At 47.8% G+C, this 17,951-nt stretch overlaps 1 protein-coding gene across 14 annotated transcripts in view; it reads right to left on the reverse strand.

Annotated features, from left to right (window-relative positions):
• Positions 1-17,951, reverse strand: part of UVRAG (UV radiation resistance associated) — an 85,666-nt gene that overhangs the window by 67,446 nt on the left and 269 nt on the right. For 8 of the 14 annotated variants that reach the window (XM_015280857.3, XM_040700743.2, XM_040700746.2 and 5 more), the window contains exons 1-5: positions 16,205-16,428; positions 13,904-13,966; positions 3,266-3,383; positions 2,009-2,043; positions 547-708 (exon numbers count right to left, since the gene is read on the reverse strand). In XM_015280857.3, the coding sequence (XP_015136343.2) occupies positions 547-708; positions 2,009-2,043; positions 3,266-3,383; positions 13,904-13,966; positions 16,205-16,285 (459 nt within the window). In that variant the 5' untranslated portion in view covers positions 16,286-16,428. Of the gene's footprint in view, positions 1-546; positions 709-2,008; positions 2,044-3,265; positions 3,384-6,324; positions 6,399-7,419; positions 8,794-10,160; positions 10,318-13,903; positions 13,967-16,204; positions 16,429-17,951 lie in introns of those variants that run through there. The other 6 variants (XM_015280858.4, XM_046942452.1, NM_001030839.2 and 3 more) reach the window with 5 other exon arrangements.

Below are 17,951 nucleotides of genomic sequence, written 5' to 3' on the forward strand. Positions count from 1 at the left end.
GACACAAAATTAGTGTTCACTATTAGAGCTGATATCCTGCTGTTTATGTAAAGAACATCATTTCAAATAAAAGGCATGCACTACAGAATAATCTTTAGGGAGTTGTTTCTTCTGTCCAATAACAATGAACAGAACCTTGAAGGAAGCTACTGAATGGACAGCTGACCTGAACTGACCAAAGGCTGTGCAACACCACGCTCACAAACACAAGTTATTCTGTCCAAGGCTTAAGGACTAGCTGGGCACCTACTGGTGGGAGATACTGAGTGACTGCTTCTGCATCCTGCATTGTTTTCCATCCACCTCCCTTCTCCTTTTCTTCTTGGCTCTCACTTATTCAATTGCCTTCATCTCAACCCACCCATCAGTTGCTCCCCACTCTTGCTCTCCTGACCATTCCCAACCTACCATTGAGTGAGGGGAGCTGAGTGAGAGCTGGTGGCTGCCATCAAGACCAACTCACCACACATTAATAACCTGTATTTGCTCATCTAGCTGTTACAATTCCTTAAACCACAAGTAGAGGAAAAAGCGTTTTTGCATTACCTGCTGCCCCAAGTACTTTAATCCATCCAGATTGACCTTCCATTCAATCAGAAGCTGGAAGTGCTCCTTCTTGCCACCCCAGATCCTCACAACGAAACACGAGACAGACGTATCGAGACGATCAGGCATTATTCCAAAGTCCAAACTCCTCCAGGTTGGATTCTGTTGGTATTCAAAGGGGGATAAGAACTGAAGCTGACAGTCCTGACCTCTAAGCATGATGTTAGAATGTAGCACTTTGTGTCACACAAGGGTTTTTAACACAAAACCATTTAATCATGAACGGCAGCCATTTCAGCTTTTACCAAGAGCTACTAAAGGCTCTTGAACAATTACTCCATTCATTGAGTTCAGCCAAATCAAGAACTTGTAAAGCAGACGCAGCATTGCTTTCCACATTATAATTTAGCTTCTGAAAACCCAAGTATAGCTTTCATTGCAAAAGCTGAACTGAAGCTCTGATCTACGTCCCAGTAATTAAGTTGGCGTAATTTATTTACAGGTTTGTTCACATTCTCCTCCTCCTCAACTGATTCTGATGGCAGCCCTCAAATGAGAGCTCCACTTCACAAAGCCCTCCAAGAACTGGTTCACCTCTGATAACATTCCAACTAAGGATTTAAAGAATCATTTGCAACTGGCCCAAGCTACAACCAGACCAAGTCGATCCAACACCACCAGTGGTAACAGCCAGTTTTTCAAAGCACTTAGAGCCTACAGTGCTGCAAGTGATGGCGTTCCACCTTGAGATGTGGACATTAACAAGTCTGTTTAGCAGGTTTCCAAACTGCCTTGCTCAACACTTGCAACATCCTACTCCCAGGCATGTACCCCTTCTCAGTTGTAAGAAATTCTTCAGCTCCGGTCCTTTTACAGTTCTGAACTGGAGAATTTACAAACTAACATGTTTCCAAACTTGAGTTCCTTCAAGCAGCAAGCTCCTTGCATGAGGAATTGGCCAAAATTTAACAGAAGCAGCCATTTCTCTTGTTAACACCAGAGAAAATAGAAAGAGATGAGCTGTAAACAGATCTTAGGTATGATACATATGGTTTTATGACAAGAAGTGTCTGAGACCAGTAAATATATGATTAACATTACTTGGCCAACTTGGTGTCCTCAGCATTTGAAATAGTTATCTGTTGTAAAGCTTAACCTGGACACCAAAGAGTTCTCATGTCAAAGTTTTAGTTTGGGTTTAGTCCCATGTGCAGAGGTACCAACTGATCTTTGTTCCACAGCTGTGAAAACAAACATGCAGATCTACTGTTCTGAACTCACTCACTGTTCCAACTTCTGTGAACAGAACCTGAGAGGGAGGAGGAGAATGCGATGCTCCTAAAAGGAATGAAGAGTTTAAATACACGTTTAAGAGTCACGGTGTGCAGCTGAGGAATTTATATACTGTGGCAAATATATAACACCAAAAGAAAAGGGTTTCTTTTATATGAAAATAACTTACCAGAGAATTCTTGATCACTTCACTCTTATAAAATTCTAAGGGAAAAAATGAGTGAAAAACACTTTTAGATCAGCTTAAACACCGATACAAATACTCTTGAGATACAAATGCTAATGGGTCTGTGTCTGTTGGGAACACATTGCTAAGAAAGACTTCAAAGTGCAGCCAGCTCTTTTAAGCAAGAGAACCCACTGAATTATTAGAAGTCATTATTAACGTTTCATCTTTCTACCCAAGATTTTCCTGTGCCTTTGGTTTCTGGGAAAAGAATGTGGGCCAGTAATTTACAGGATTTGGTTGCCACTTCCCATTTGACGTGGTTTGTTATTTAACATTATCCTGGAGGAAGACAGAGGGGATAAAGTGATTGCACTACTTCCCCGAAGAGCAAGGGTGACCGTTTCCAGATGCTTAGAAGAGAACCTCAGAGGTGCCAAGAACTCTGGACTTAGATGGACACACAGTCCTTGGCTCTCCCAGCCAAAAGAAGAGCATGAAGTCTTTAAGCAGACAGCAATAGAGGCTGAAGCACAGACTTTATAGAAAACCCCCTCAGTTTACTAAAACAAAAGGAGAAATCTTTGACAACCCACAACATTCCATTCCAGGTTCAAATAACCATCACAGAAGCCCATGCAGCAGGCTCAAGTTATACACCCTTCAGACAGCGACCTCAAAAGAGCAACAGTTCAACTGTGCCAGCTGAAAACAAAACCTGGGTGTAACAAAATTCACTTTCAAAGCTCCAACCGTTGATAGACCCAGAAAGAAGATAAAAATCTTCTATCCGTAATGAGGAACTATTGATTGCAATGGAAAGCAAAGCATTAGAAGTGAGTTCTAACATTCAGAGGTGTCGAAAGCAGAGCAGATGAATGGACGTTTCTTGCCACTGGCTGACAATAATATCTTGGGAAAACATCAGTGGAATCAAGTGATCAGTAAAATAACTGGTGTCCAGAAGCTTCAGCTTCCCTGTGAAGTTCCTAAATTCCTTAAACTCAAAGCTATTGGGCTGGGAGAAAGGAGAGCAAGAACAGGTTTATTTAAGAGACTCTACCAAAGCTGCCATTTGCTTTGCTTCCTTGCCTGCTTCCTCTGAAGGCTTTCATGAAGCTCAGGAAATTAAAGGCTGCTCTTCTGCTGTTAGCATAAACGATGCAAACAATGGCAGCAGGTTGTCAAGGCAAGAAAGAATACAAAGTCAGGATCCTAAAAGAGTACTTGGTGAAAAAGTTGACAGGAAGGCTGGATTACCTTTGTATATCTTGGTGTTATCACACAGGTGGAGAGTGAAGTACGTGTCCAAGAGGCGATAACCATTCTTATTGATGATGTTACGTGCAGCAATATTCCGAAGGTGACGAAGCCGGCGCTACAAGAAAAAACACCAAGAAAATAATGAATAGTTTAAGGAACTTACATTGAGATGAAGCTTTTCTTATCATTATGTAAGCATCTTAACGATTTTCAAGCCCTCTTGGCCAAAAAACACCAACTGTTTTTGGCAGAAACCTGGTGTTAACAATAAGCATTCCGCTAAGTCACCATGAACTGCCTGGATGAGGAGCAACCAGCCTGCATGAGCTCAGATGAAGCAACACTGATGCACAGAACAAGCTATTCTTCCTCATGTTCTGTACGTAACTTCTACTCCACAAATCTAAATCCCTCCAACTATCATTTCCCAGCAATACATGACAGTATTGGCACAGAAGAGCAACACGTCACCCATGTGTTCTGCATCATCACATTGGAAACGGGGCCAAGCCTGAAGTATGCCCAAGAAGAATGAGCAGTCGAGGAGCTCCAACAAACTACTGCCACTGTAATGGGCTGAACGAGGCTTCCTGCAGTCACAGCAGCCCTGGGAACTGCTGCAGCATCCTTAAATAAAAAGTAAAACACAACAGAAATACACATCCAGAAATTCAGGGAAAATTATCCTTCCTAGGTTATCGTTAACTACTTAAAGCAGTTTTGTTTCTGAAGTTGCTGCTTGGTTTTGCTTCCTCTTTCAACTTGAAAAGCCAGTGCATGCATAGCAGAGACTCAAGTGAACTCAGCACCCATATATATAATGTTCTCTTTGATCTTTCAGTACCACATTACAAAACCCTCTCTCACTGTCTTGCCTCCCTTCCCTAGAGATGTCAATGAATGGCTGCCATCCTTTTTGGCTCACCCAAGGCTTGCCTGTATGCAGTTTGTCCTAAAAGCTTTTTAACAAGAGTCAAACGGGTATCACTGGGTTTGGAAACACAACACTATGCTTTAAAGCTCTCACTTAATCCTAGAGGAAGGCACTTTCGAAGGCAGGAGAACTAACACTGAAAGAATATGCCACTACTGCTCATGTGGCAGACTCAAAACTGCAGGTGGATAAGCTTCAGCCTCATCACTAAGCTCATTTACGAGACTGTAGGAGCAGCCTGTGCCAGGATCGTGGGGTGGACCACCGTGGGGTCTTACATGGACATCAGCCATTATTTCAAATCTCATCTTGAAGCTGTGCAGTTTTCGGGGTAGCCTGATGAGAGAAACACCAATGCCCTGATATGCCTTAAGAAAGATAGCAAGGTTTCACATGTCAAACCTCCCAGCTTCAGCAGCATACAAGTCAACCACCGACCAAGCTCAATCCCCAATTAATAAAAAATATAAACGAAATCAAACCAGAGAGCAGTTCATTTGACAAGAAGGGCAACTTTCTCCAGTTCCTTTTCGGATTACATACTAATTGCGTGACAGGTTGAAGTAATAGGTTACAATGAATTCACCCTCAAGCAAAGTCAAACAAGTTCTTCCTCTTCTATTTTATAAGCTGAGGCTTTGAAAAAAGCTCCAGAGCATCATGACCTGCACTTGCAGCTTAGGGAGAACAGCCAAGTTGTTATCTCTGCGTTCTGTGACTTGTTTGCACCCATCAAAGTCTGGAATTGACTGTAAAAACCTCAGGTCTCCTTCCAAACTAGTCGGAAGGGGAATGTTCCATTTGGGGTTGTGAGACCACAACACAGCTCAGGTCATGAATGGGTACTTAAATCTCCAGCTTGGCCACTGCTCTTCCTCCATTCTGTCCCAGTCAGCCCAGCTGGCAGGGAACAGGCTTCCAATCACACAGACATTTTCCCTGTTTTTGCTCCTAAGTATGAGATAATAGAGAGGGATTCACACCCTGAAAATAAACCTTCTACCTGCCCACCACATCTTCACTGCGGATGTATCACGTTATTCTGATCTCCTTGTTCAGCCTGGAGAAGAGAAAGCTGCAGGGTGACCTCATTGCAGCCTTCCAGGACCCAAAGGGAGCCTATAAACAGGAGGGGAGTCAACTCTTTACAAGGGTAGATAATAACAGGACAAGTGAGAATGGATTTAAGTTGAAGGAGGGAAGATTGAGGTTGGATGTCAGGGAGAAGTTCTTTACTATGAGAGTGGTGAGGTGCTGGAACAGCTGCCCAGAGAGGCTGCGGATGCCCCATCCATCCCTGGAGGTGTTGAAGGCCAGGCTGGATGGGGCCCTGGGCAGCCTGGGCTGGTATTAAACATGGAGGTTGGTGGCCCTGCCTGTGCTGGGGGGCTTGGAGCTTCATGATCCTTCAGGTCCCTTCCTACCCAAGCCATCCTATGAGCCTATGATTCTTCAGAGCTCTACAGCAGCAACATCCAGAGCTCATTAACCTCACCCACGCAAAGACAATTAACGTTTTAGCCAGGAGACCAACAGCTACAGAAGCAAATCCAACAGACCATTCAACCAGGCACCGAAACTCTGCACCAAGGCCTTGCAGCTGTTCTGTTTGGCTGGGTTAGTTTCACCAGACCAGTTCCTCAGCATGGTGCACAGCGTGGCTGGCACAGGCATGAGCAGCTGAATGTTGAAGTGAAACCATCAGCTCCAAACATGGGCAGAGCCATGTACAGCCCAGCACTTCTACAAGGAAAGGGAAAAGCAGTCTGTGGTCAGGTACCAACCCCTTTCCAAGTGCAGAAGCCACTGCTCACAGAGAAGTAACCCATCACGCTTCACCCCAAATGCAACAGCTGCGAATAAGCCTGAGTTTCATTTCCTTTTTCTCTCAGGTGAAGTGGGAAGAAGGCTGTCACTTCTCATTAGGGATAGGCTTAGTTATTTCTATGTTTATAAGCAGTGCCAAGAACTCCTAAACACAAAAAGAGAACCCCTAGAGCTGAGATGCTCTGCCACCAGAGCAGCCATTCCATAAAGCCTGGTTTAAAGAACAAAATACAGGTACTAAAAGAAAAAAAAAATACACTTGGTAAATGCTTTGTCAACCTTATGAGTCACATACCTTAGAACAGGCCAGCTGTGCTCACGAGCTGATAGCAGCCATCCCAAAGCTGCTTCTTGTAGCAAGCTCTCTCTGAACCACCCAGAGAACAGTGCCTACCTGGAAGAGCCTGAAGCATTCCTGGCATTTCTGAAGTATTTGCTCAAGGTCACATAATGGGTAGCAAAAACAAGAACAGAGAGTTCTGACTCTTGTTCTGTCTTAATCGCTTTATTGTTCTCTTACAGGAATCGAATGACCCCAGGAAAAAATGCAGATATGTCCAAGTTTACATGATGTTGACAGGAGAAAGACAGCAGGCTGACTTTGCAGCCTTTCAGTACCTAAAGGGAGCCTACAAACAGGAGGGGAGTCCACTCTTTACAAGGGGAGATAACAGCAGGACAAGGAGAAATGGTTCAAAGTTGAAGGAGGGAAGGTTGAGGTTGGATGTGAGGGGGAAGTTGTTGACAGAGAGAGTGGTGAGGTGCTGGAACAGCTGCCCAGAGAGGCTGTGGATGCCCCATCCATCCCTGGAGGTGTTCAAGGCCAGGTTGGATGGGCAGCCTGGTCTGGTTTTAAACGTGGAGGTTGGTGGCCCTGCTTGTGTTGGGGGGGTTGGAGCTTCATGATCCTTCAGGTCCCTTCCAAGCCAAGCCATTCTGTGACTGCTCCCATGTTCAAGAGTAGGTTTCAAAGACTGTTGGAACAGCCCAACTTCCAAAGGACATAGTTAATTGGGATGTTTTTCGAATGAAATTTAAGTTGTTGTGCCCAGGAAAACATATCTATAAACTCATGGCTGGACTGAAGAGAGTCTTTATGCCACTCACCCCATTTTGAGGTGACATCCCATACAACACATATCAGGCACAAGGCACTGTCCAAGTCCAAGGCTGGGAAACCATTCTGCACAAACAAAACCTCAACTGACAGCAGTGACTTTAGAGGCCCACAGGTGCAGCTCAGTGCCCAGGGCTCTCCCAGCAGCCAGCTTTCCTGAAAAGCAACCTGTTTTTCCTCCAAGAGCACATATTGCATACAATATTTCAACGTGGCCTACGAAACTCAGCACCCATTCTACTCACTTGGGCATTAGCAGTGCTATCAACTTACAAGAACTTTTAACTTCAACACCACCATACAGTCTTCTTTTTGAATATCCCATGAATTCTTTCCAGGCCAGGATCAGGTCTGAGCTCTGCACAAGCTGGTACAGACCCTGGTTCTACCCAGCTTTCCCAGTCTCCTGGCTCGCCTGATGACCCACAGTGACTCTGAAAGAACATAAGCAAAATCCCTCCTGCTATTTCAGCATTAAAGCAGGGGGCAAAGATTAGTTAGCAACGCAAACGTGACTACAGCAATTCCAGTTGTTTCCAACTCAACAGAACCGAGCTTGCCAAATCTGGATGCTTGTGCAGCTCTCAGCACTCAGGTGTTGGCTGCTCAATGTAAATAGGCAGAGATACCAAGTTCTACAGTCTGTTAAAACACAAACTTCACGTAGCTAACGAGCATTAGTAATTATCACAGCAACTCGATCTTACAACTGCCTGTTTCCCTAGATTTTCACTACCTGCCTGCTTTCATTTACCTGGACCAGCTTTAATACTGCTGATCAGCCACATGACCTGACTTGCTGGAAGGCAAACAGGAGACAAGAACTCACACCTCATTCAACTTCAGGTAATTTTCACGCTGCCTCATTTACCAGTTTGATACAAAGCACTGCAGTAAAAATGGGAGTCCTCACAGAAGAGTCGGTCCACCTTGCTGCAGTATGCAAAGCCTTTAATAGCACGACAGCATGCAGAGGAAAGTTTAAATACTACTGAGAGGCACTGCTGCTTAAAACCACTGCTTACAGTACTTAAGGAAGGATGAGAAAATGCTTGTATTCCAATTTACACACTTGCTAGGACGATTTACATACAAGTTTTGCAGTGAAACACCGACTTTCCACAGCTCATCTTATGACAGCTCCGGGTCAAGAGGATCACACATGATTTCAGACCTACTTCAAAAGGAAAGCAGAAGCATTTGATGGCAATTTCATAAGACATGCCACAAGGGATTGCTGGAATTCTGTTTTAATGCCTTTTCAGCATGCACATGAAGATATTAAGGCTGCACAACCATCAGGAGGTCAACAAGTCATTTGTGGATGCCTTATAACTGCATCCTCCTCTTATCTTAATTTACTCAGGACAAACAATGGGATTCAACAGCAGGTTAGTAAGCAAATAACTCATCAGCAAATAACTGCTTTCTGGCAACAGTTTAAAAATGCACTTTGTCCTGCTTCTCTCGTGTTCCTAAAGAAGAGACTGAAGGAAAAAACTGCAGACATAACTGTGGATTTCAGCTCACCGTTCTCTACATGAAGGTGCTTCCTTTCTTTTTACGCTTACACACACCTGGAAGGCTTTTGAATCATTGGCCTTAGGTGGAAAATAGACCTCTGAAGCTTTCACCTGAACGTGCTACAGCTCAATAAAGGCTTCCAGGGATTCATTCTCTGCCACAGCTCCTCCTGTTTCTGCACTGAGAGGCTCTATAAGGGCAATCAGCACAAAGACGTTGTCCAAAGCCCTTCTGTAAGTGATGTAGGGACAAAGCAAAGGAGGAAGAGTAAGTAAAGCCTTTGGATTTGAGATGGTCCGTGGAGACACAGCCAGAGAAAAACTGTACTTAGACTGTGAAAGTCCTTCATTATCTGAACAGGGAACTGAAGAATAGCAACGTTTGAAGTCAGTGTTACATTCAACAAAATGTGCCAGTCTATGGCACAACCTACTTCTCTGAAACTAATTAAAACAGCAGCAAGAAAGGTTCCCTTTGCACTCTATAACCTCACAGAGAGAATCTACATCACTTTCTCAGAGCTCAGAACCAAGGGGACAACAAAGAACAAAACCAGTGTGGGGTGAGCTCAGAGTGTTCACGCTCTTCAAAGTCCTCTGCATCTTCACCCTTCTTTCCACACCCAAAAGTGATGTGTGCTCACCAACGCAGGAAGACTGAAACAGCCTAAAAGGTCTTCAGCAAAGACTTTTAAGCAGCAGCTAGAAATACCATCCATCCTTACTGCCATTTTCCTGACCTCGCATAGACAAATATGTAGTCCCTTGCAAGGAGAGACCAAACCCATAACTGCTTCTTTGATGGAAGAGGGAAACATGCAAAGAGGTGGAAGAGAGAAGAGGTGCAAGTCCCAGCTCATTAACAACGAGCACGCTGTGGCAGACAGCTCAGAGAAGTCCCTTAAGCCTCTTACCATCACCTCTGGCAACACAGCATTAGCCCTTATTAGCTATGGGAATGACCCCAGCAAACCAAACAAGCAATGGAAACCAAGGTGATGTCCAGAAGGGTGACCCCAAGAAAGTGCTTTATGGAATAAAGTGTCAACAGAACCAAAGCAAAGGCACTTCTGACCTCCAACAACCACTTGATTTTAGGCATATGCCATATTACACAAGCAAAGCATGCAAGCTGATTAATAATAAGCTGAAGCATATGAATGTCTGTGATCTTACTAGATGACAAACCAAGAGCAGAGCAGTAAGCCTCTCTTCCTAAACATGGCATGAGCCTTCAGTCACCAACATGACCTTCCTTTCACCCAGTTAAGAACGTTACCCAAACGTCCTTCATTCCCCCACCCTCCATCCCCAACGTAGCCCAAATAAAGCATCAAAATTGATTTAGTACAGCTTTCAGACACAATGGGCTCTCTAAGGTATCTAGAGACCATTTAGTCCAGGAAACACACTTGCACTGCTTGGAGAGTACACTGCAGAAAGCAAAAATCCATCACCAGATTAACAGCCAACCTTTTGGGCTACACTTACTGTCACTGTGACTATTCCCCCACTGAGTGGCACGTCTCCAGCAAACACCAGAACTCCATACAGCTGGAGGAACCACAGCACACACATCACTGCATCACTCATTTAGTGCTTCGATGGAGCAGTTCTCCAAACACTGACATGAGAGTGGAGGCAGCAGAAACCAAAGAGAAGTGAAAGCAACAGTCGAAGACAACACTTTCCATCCGCTGCTCTTGTCTCCCCCAGCATGCTTCATAGGAAAGGGGAAGTAAAGCACTGAAGAGGCAGATTTGTTTTCATATTGCTCAGTGGAAGATGTAACAATAGCTGTATAGAGCTGCTTCCAAAAAGAGATGCTTTAAGCACATTCTTTTAACTGAAAAACTGGTAGACGTGCAGCCATCGTGTAGCTCAGTGGGAAGATTTCTCATAGAACTGCCCATTTCTTCACTGTAAGAACCATGGAGGGAGGGTACAAACCTGAAAAGGACCTTCACAGCCTTTGAATTCACTCTTTCCATTACAAGCAACCAGGCTATGGATTAAAAATACTACCATGTAGTCCACATTCTAAGAAGTTTTGGAGGGATTTTCTTCCGACCACTTAGGGTTCAGCTGCAACATTTCATTTGGCCAACTGCAGTTTTTCTGTTCCTAAATGTGGTTTTTCATCTTCAGTACTGGAAACTGAGGGAGTTTTCCCTGTCAACCATGGCTGGGATGGAGATAACCAACTGCTGGAGCAACGGTGGGACAACAGAAAATACACTCTGGCCACACTACAGTTTCACTCAGCTGCTGGAAATCCCAACGTGCACCTCATGAAGGTGATCTGCACCCAGTCTGACAAGTCCACACCAGCAGTGGGTACAAAGAAAGGAGATGCTCTGCACTTTGCTGGAGTTTAGGGTGCAAGGAAACCCCACGTGACTCACCACTGAACCAGCCTGGGTCTCACCTCAAACCTCAGTCCTACATGCCCTGAACTGCTCTCAGACTCAAGCTTGTATGCTGAGCACTCCAGCACTTAAAACCCATTCAACTCCAAATGGTTACAAATGCCAGTCTGGAAGTGAAGGGAGGGCAGAGAACATCCTTGCAGAGTTAAGCTCGGTGTTGGCTCTGCCCCACACGCCTGCTTTGTGGCTGAACACTTTGCTGCTCCGTCCCCCAGAAGCTTTCACCATCTGACAAAAGACATCTTTGAGCTGAAAGACAAAAGATATTGGGTTACCTGGACGTCTAACAGCATTCATGGCTGTGCAGAGACACATCTTACGTTAGAGTCTATAACAGATGGCTTTTACTCCATCTCTCTTTCTAGATATGGAAGAGCTGTTCAGCCCCATTATAGGAAAACACCTTAGGTACAGTGTAACCATCACACATTGCTTTCTCCCTGTAATTTGGAAGTAAGCTGTAGATGATCTTCAGAAGAACACCTCTTGCAGCTCATCATCAGTCAGAGCAGTAAAATGAGCAACACGAACAGGCCAAGCTTTTAAACTTCCAACTGGCAGATATTCAAGTAGCTCATGGCTGGTGTGCAACCAGATCACCTGGGAGTGAGACAGCACTTCTAAAGTGGTGTTCCATCCAAGCCAAAGCAGCACTAAGCTGTCACACGTTCCACTTAGCACTCATCCATTACACCAGAACCCACACTGCTTTTTTGCTTGCTCCCTTCCCCACCCTCCATAACTCACCTTTATCACATTAATATAACAGGGGACTTCTTTTTCACCTTCTAAAAATGGTTCTAGCCCTTATTTCTGAGAGATGCTCCACCCAAAACCAACTATACCTACAGATTACTCACATGCTGGTTAGCCAGACAGGTAAGAGAACATGGACATAGACCTGAACCACAGACTGGAAATCACTGTGTACACAGCAACACCCCCTTCAGTGTATATATATATAACACACACACACAGATCTTCCCTACAACTGCCAAATCTCTCACTACCAGTGTGCAACAGCACAGTTGGTGTACAACAGTCCACACAGCATCAGGATTGCACGTCTTCAAACACTATCTCACAGACCATCAAAAGCTTTGGCCTGATGTTGGAACTGATAGGCAAAGTTCATCCATTTCATCCTGAAGGAGAAGTCTGAAGTGCTGGAAGCCCAAGAAGACTGTTTGGCCCTCCTGTCTCTGAGCAGCCATGCATGACAGCTGTAGGCCAGCAATCAGCACAGTAACATCCAGCTAATCATTTGACTGCAGTGTGACTGCCCTTTCTATGTTAAAACCACATTTTTTGACCAACATCTTCCATCTAGATTATAAAGTTTGAGAGGTTTGGGCCCCCCACCCCCATTCCTTTGAACTTCATACAACAAGAGGATGGAAAAGTACTGATTTGTTGAAGCCTCATACAAACTAAGTTATCACGACACGCTGGGCTTTCTTGCATCAGTTGCTTTGAAATACAATTGTTTCAAGATACGTTTTAATTGTTAGACTTGCTCCTCCAAGAGAAAATATAAACATAACAGTAAAAAGAAACAGCAGCAGCTCAGAAAGCAAATGGTATCCTGGGCTCCATCAGCAGAGGGGTGGCCAGCAGGGACAGGGAGGGGATTGTCCCTCTCTACTCTGCTCTCGTGAGGCCCCATCTGCAGTACTGTGTCCAGGTGTGGGGCCCCCCCAATACAAGAAAGACAGGGAGCTGTTGGAGAGGGTCCAGAGGAGGGCCACAAAGATGATCAGAGGGCTGCAGCACCTCCCCTACGAGGGCAGGCTGAGGGAGCTGGGCTTGTTCAGCCTGGAGAAGTGAAGGCTGTGGGGTGACCTCATTGCAGCCTTCCAGTAACAAAAGGAAGCCTATGAACAGGAGGGGAGTCGACTCTTTCCAAGGGTAGATAACAGCAGGACAAGGGGAAATGGTTCGAAGTTGAAGGAGGGCAGACTGAGGTTGGATGTCAGAGGGAAGCTCTCTACAGAGAGAGTGGTGAGGTACTGGAACAGCTGCCCAGAGAGGCTGTGGATGCCCCATCCATCCCTGGAAGTGTTCAAGGCCAGGCTGGATGGGGCCCTGGGCAGCCTGGGCTGGTCTTAAACATGGAGGTTGGTGGCCCTGCCTGTGGTGGGGGGTTGGAGCTTCATGATCCTTCAGGTCCCTTCCAACCCAAGCTGCTCTATGATTCTATGATAAGAGTAAACCCATACCTTTGACACCTCAGGCAGCATTCACCTCAAGTTCACACATTTGTGAATGTGTTCTTCTTCAGGGAGGTTGATAACCGTGACTCAGAACACCTTATTCCCATCCTCGGAACTCGAAAAACACAGCACTGGGTGTTCTGCAGAACACTGCCTGCTACAACAAATCACTGGACTGAGTTCTGGGCCAGCAGGTAGAAAACAATTACCACGTGTCACAAAGCACCAAACCCGGATCAGACAGATTGCTGCATTATCCAGGTGGTGCCATAAACTGGAGTGACTTTTCCATTCCTTTCCTCCTTTCCTGCAGCAAAACACCTGCAGGATGATGGCCCCTTGGAGGTAAAGCACTGTGCAATTCAGCAACAGGCATCTGTGCTCAGATAATGCAATGAATGGATGATTTGCTACCAGCATATCAGGCTGCAGTTTCAGAGCTCCCTGATTTGATGGCAAGCACTGACACAGCACACAGATACACTCTGTGGGTATCTGCAGAGCACACAGCAAAGCAACGCTTCAGACTTTGTCTCAGACTTGCTACAGTTAACATTTCCACACAGACACCCCACATAAACCAAATATTTACCTGAGTGCAACAGCCTGTAATTGAAGATTGAGTTTCTGTTCCTACAAACTCCGACAAAGCTTTCTGCTCCCAGAGAAAACAAAAAAGAAAATAGACTGTGTTGGTCTCACTTTCACAAATGAAGCCCAATGACTAATAACTCAGGCTTCTCCCTGCAGCGTTTGCTTGCTTCTTGCACAAGCTTTGCACAAGAAGAAAACCAAAGATTTAGCAGGGAGAAGGCCGTATGTGATCTCCCGAACAGCCCTCAGCAGCCTGTGAAGTTCATCCAAAAGGAAACCAATCTCCACCTTCATTAACACAGAACAGGCCCACACTTCAGAGTCAGCACTTGCTCTGCTCCTGTGGCCAACAGCCATCTCCACTCTCCCCTCTTACCCCTGAGTGAACGTGCAGTACGTCGTGCTCACCCAAGGAGCAGTTACAGCCTCGTTTCAAGCTGACATCTATTGATTTTCTTCCCCCCCTCACACTGCTTCATTTTAACACCTGGAAGCACAAAGCTGAAGCCATTCAGATCACGTGCCTACTTCGTTACAGCGTTGACAGCACAGAGGCACTGAACCAAAACTTCCAATGCAGAATCACATCGTGAAGCGTTTCTAAAGGAAAGCAAAGGCATGCATGTTGTTATTCCCCTCCCAGCAACACTGTTTAAGCTGATCGGAACCGTACAACAAAAGCCACGGCATGCAGGAGGGGAAAGGGCACAGACTGTTTGATACAGATTGCTAAACCCTCCTGCAGAGCCTGGACTACCTCACTTAACCCTGAGCCTAACGCTCTCCAAAATTACACCACTCGTGTAAGCGGGATGGTTGCCCAGTAAACCGAAAGGCAAACATCAGCAAACAGGAAAAACAGTTTGTTGGAGGAAGGATGTGATGGGGAGGGAACATTTCACTGCTTTTTGGAATATACCCTTCAGCTGCGCTCACCCTCCACCTCTCTAAGAGGCACAGCAGAAGTGGGCACCCCACCGCCACAGCCCCTCAGCTACCCCAAAATAAAAGCCAACTTATCCAGGTGTTACCCACATTGCAAACCCCAACTGCTGTTCACACACAGCACCTCTACAAGAAAACTCCCTCAGCTCTCTGATATAAGCACAGACCCCATGCAAAGGGGACCTCACCCTCCCACCTTCCCCAGCAGCCCAAGGGAACAGCACTCAAAACCCCACAACTCAGGAACCTCTCCGTGTCAGCTCAGGGATTGCCTTTAGGGCACCCCCATCCTGCAGGGAACTGCACTCTGACACCTTAGGGATGGTTTCCTCGTTTCGAGGAGTCCCATCCCTTCAGTTCAAGGAATCCCCACACCTCAGGCAGACCCCCCTTCACCTCGAGTGACCACATAGTCCATAGGAGTCCCCCTTCACCAAAGGGACACCCATACCTCAGGAAGCCCCTCATCACCTCAAGGGAATATCACAGGACTCAGAGGAACCCTCAGCAATCACCTCAAGGGAACCTTATCCTTCACAGGAGTCCCTCATTCACCTCAAGAGTACCCCATCCCTCACCTCAAGAGTACCCCATACACCTGAAGGGAACCCCATCCTCCACAGGAGGCCCTCAAGGGAATCCCATCCCTCACAGGAGTCCCTCATTCACCTCAAGAGTACCCCAACCCTCACAGGAAACCCCCATACACCTAAAGGGAACCCCATCCTCCACAGGAGGCCCTCAAGGGAATCCCATCCCTCACAGGAGTCCCTCATTCACCTCAAGAGTACCCCAACCCTCACAGGAAACCCCCATACACCTAAAGGGAACCCCATCCTCCACAGGAGGCCCTCAAGGGAACCCCATCCCTCACAGGAGGCCCTCAATCACCTCAATGGAGCCCCATCCTTCATAGGAGACCCCCATTCACCTCAAGGGAACCCCAACCCTCACAGGAGACCCCCATTCACTTCAAGGGAACCCCCCTTCACCTCAAGGGGTCCTCAGCCTTCACGGAAGCCCGCTCCACCCCAAGAGAACCCCACCTCTCAGGGAAGCTCCCCTTCATCTCAAGGGACCCTACAACCCATAGGAGCCCCCCTTTTACAACAGAGCCCCACAACTCAGAGATCTCACCTCAAAGGAACCCCTACGCCTCACAGAGCCTCCGCTTCGTCTCAAGGGACCCCCACACCTCAGGAAGTCCCCCTTCACCTCAATGCAGCCTCAACCTCACCTTAAAAGAACCCCCTACACCTCACGGAGCCCCCACTCTCCCTCAGAGCCCCTTCATTCCCTCAGGCTTCCCCCCACCCCACCTTTCGTCCCCTCAGGAGCCCCCCGCCCGCCCTACCTGCTGCGAAGGCAGCTCCACATGCAAGGCCCGGGTGGCGGAGCCCGGGGGTAGGGCGGCGGGGCCGGCGGCTGAGCTCATCCTCACGGCAGGGCAACGGCCGAGCAGCGCCTGAGCCCGCTGGGCCGCCCCCCCGCCGCCGCCGCCGCCGGGCACCCAAGGGTTAATGGCGGCAGCAGCACCGAGCTGGGCCGCTCGCTACGGAGCCATATTACCGCAGTGCTGAGGGGCGGGAGAGGAGAGGCGGGAGCTCGTGGCCTGCGCGCCCGCTCATTGGTCAGCGCTCCAGCGAGGCGGGAGGCCGGGAGAGCCTTTGGGCTGTGATAGGCTAAAAGCCACGTCAATCAGCACCTCTCTCCGCCGCCTCTGTCAAACCGTTGGAACGAGACCCGGCGCCGATTGGCACGCCGACTTCCGGTAGGCGGGACGGCGCCGGAAGGAGCGGCTGCTGATTGGGGAGGGCAGCGGTTTTGATTGACGTCTCTCGCTCTCCGTCACGTGGTGGAGGGAGCTGTTTATATCACGTGGTGGGACGAAAATATTTTGCTGGCGCGGTGCGGGTGGGAGGGGGGAGCGGTCGCCATGGCAACCGGGAGCGGCCTACGGCCTGCGGCGGGCCGGGCCTGCTGCGAACAGGGGGACGGGATGGGTTGTCCCACGTGACATCAGTCCACCCCATCTATACGCCAACTTGTCCAACATCCCACCCCCCTGCGTGACCCCAAGCTGCCCTACAACAGGCTGCCCTATCCTGCATCACACTAACCCACTCCCCCCAGGGAGCCAGTCCGCCCTACACCACACCAACAGCTGGCCAGCCTACCCCACAGCGTGCCAACTCACCCCACATTACGCTGACCCATAGCCTACATCATGCCAAGCCACCCCACAGTGCACCAGCCCACCCCACATGACATTATATCAACCCTTCCCCACAACACATCGGCCCTTTCCAAATCATGTCAATGCACCCCATATCACATTGACCCACCCCATATTACGTTGCCAGCCCACCCCAAAACACGCTAACCCAGCCCACGGTGTGCCAGCCCAGCCCTCTTTACATTGACCCATCCCACATCATGCCAACCCACCTCACAAATCAGCAACCCACCTCACATTGCACTGCCAGCCCACCCCACATCACATTGACCCACCTTCCATCATGCCAACTCACCCTACAGTACACCAACTCACCCCACATTACACTGACCCCCACCCTATGTCATGCTAACCCGCTCTACATCATACCAACCCACCCTACAACACACCAACCCACCCCACATCACATTGACCCATCCTACATCACGCCAATTCATCCCACGTGGTGCCAACCCACCCTACAACACACCAACCCACCCAACATTACATTGACCCATCCTACATCATACCAACCCACCCTACATCATGCCAACCCACCCTACATCGTGCCAACCCACCCCACAGCATACCAACACACCCCACAGCACACCAGCCCACCCCACATTACGTTGACCCATCCTACATCATGCCAGTTCATCTCACGTTGTGCCTACCCATCCTACAACACACTAACCCACCCCACATTACACTGACTCACCCTACGTCATGCCAGCCCACCCCACACCATGCCACCCACCCCACATCACACCAACCCACCCTGCATTACGTTGACCCATCCCACATCATGCCAACACCAACACCAACACACCAAAGCCAGATGCAGCCCTCTCCACGGCACCCACCTCGATCCCATTCCACCCACACA

The sequence above is a fragment of the Gallus gallus genome, chromosome 1 (assembly GCF_016699485.2).
Source record: "Gallus gallus isolate bGalGal1 chromosome 1, bGalGal1.mat.broiler.GRCg7b, whole genome shotgun sequence".
NCBI lineage: Eukaryota > Metazoa > Chordata > Aves > Galliformes > Phasianidae > Gallus > Gallus gallus.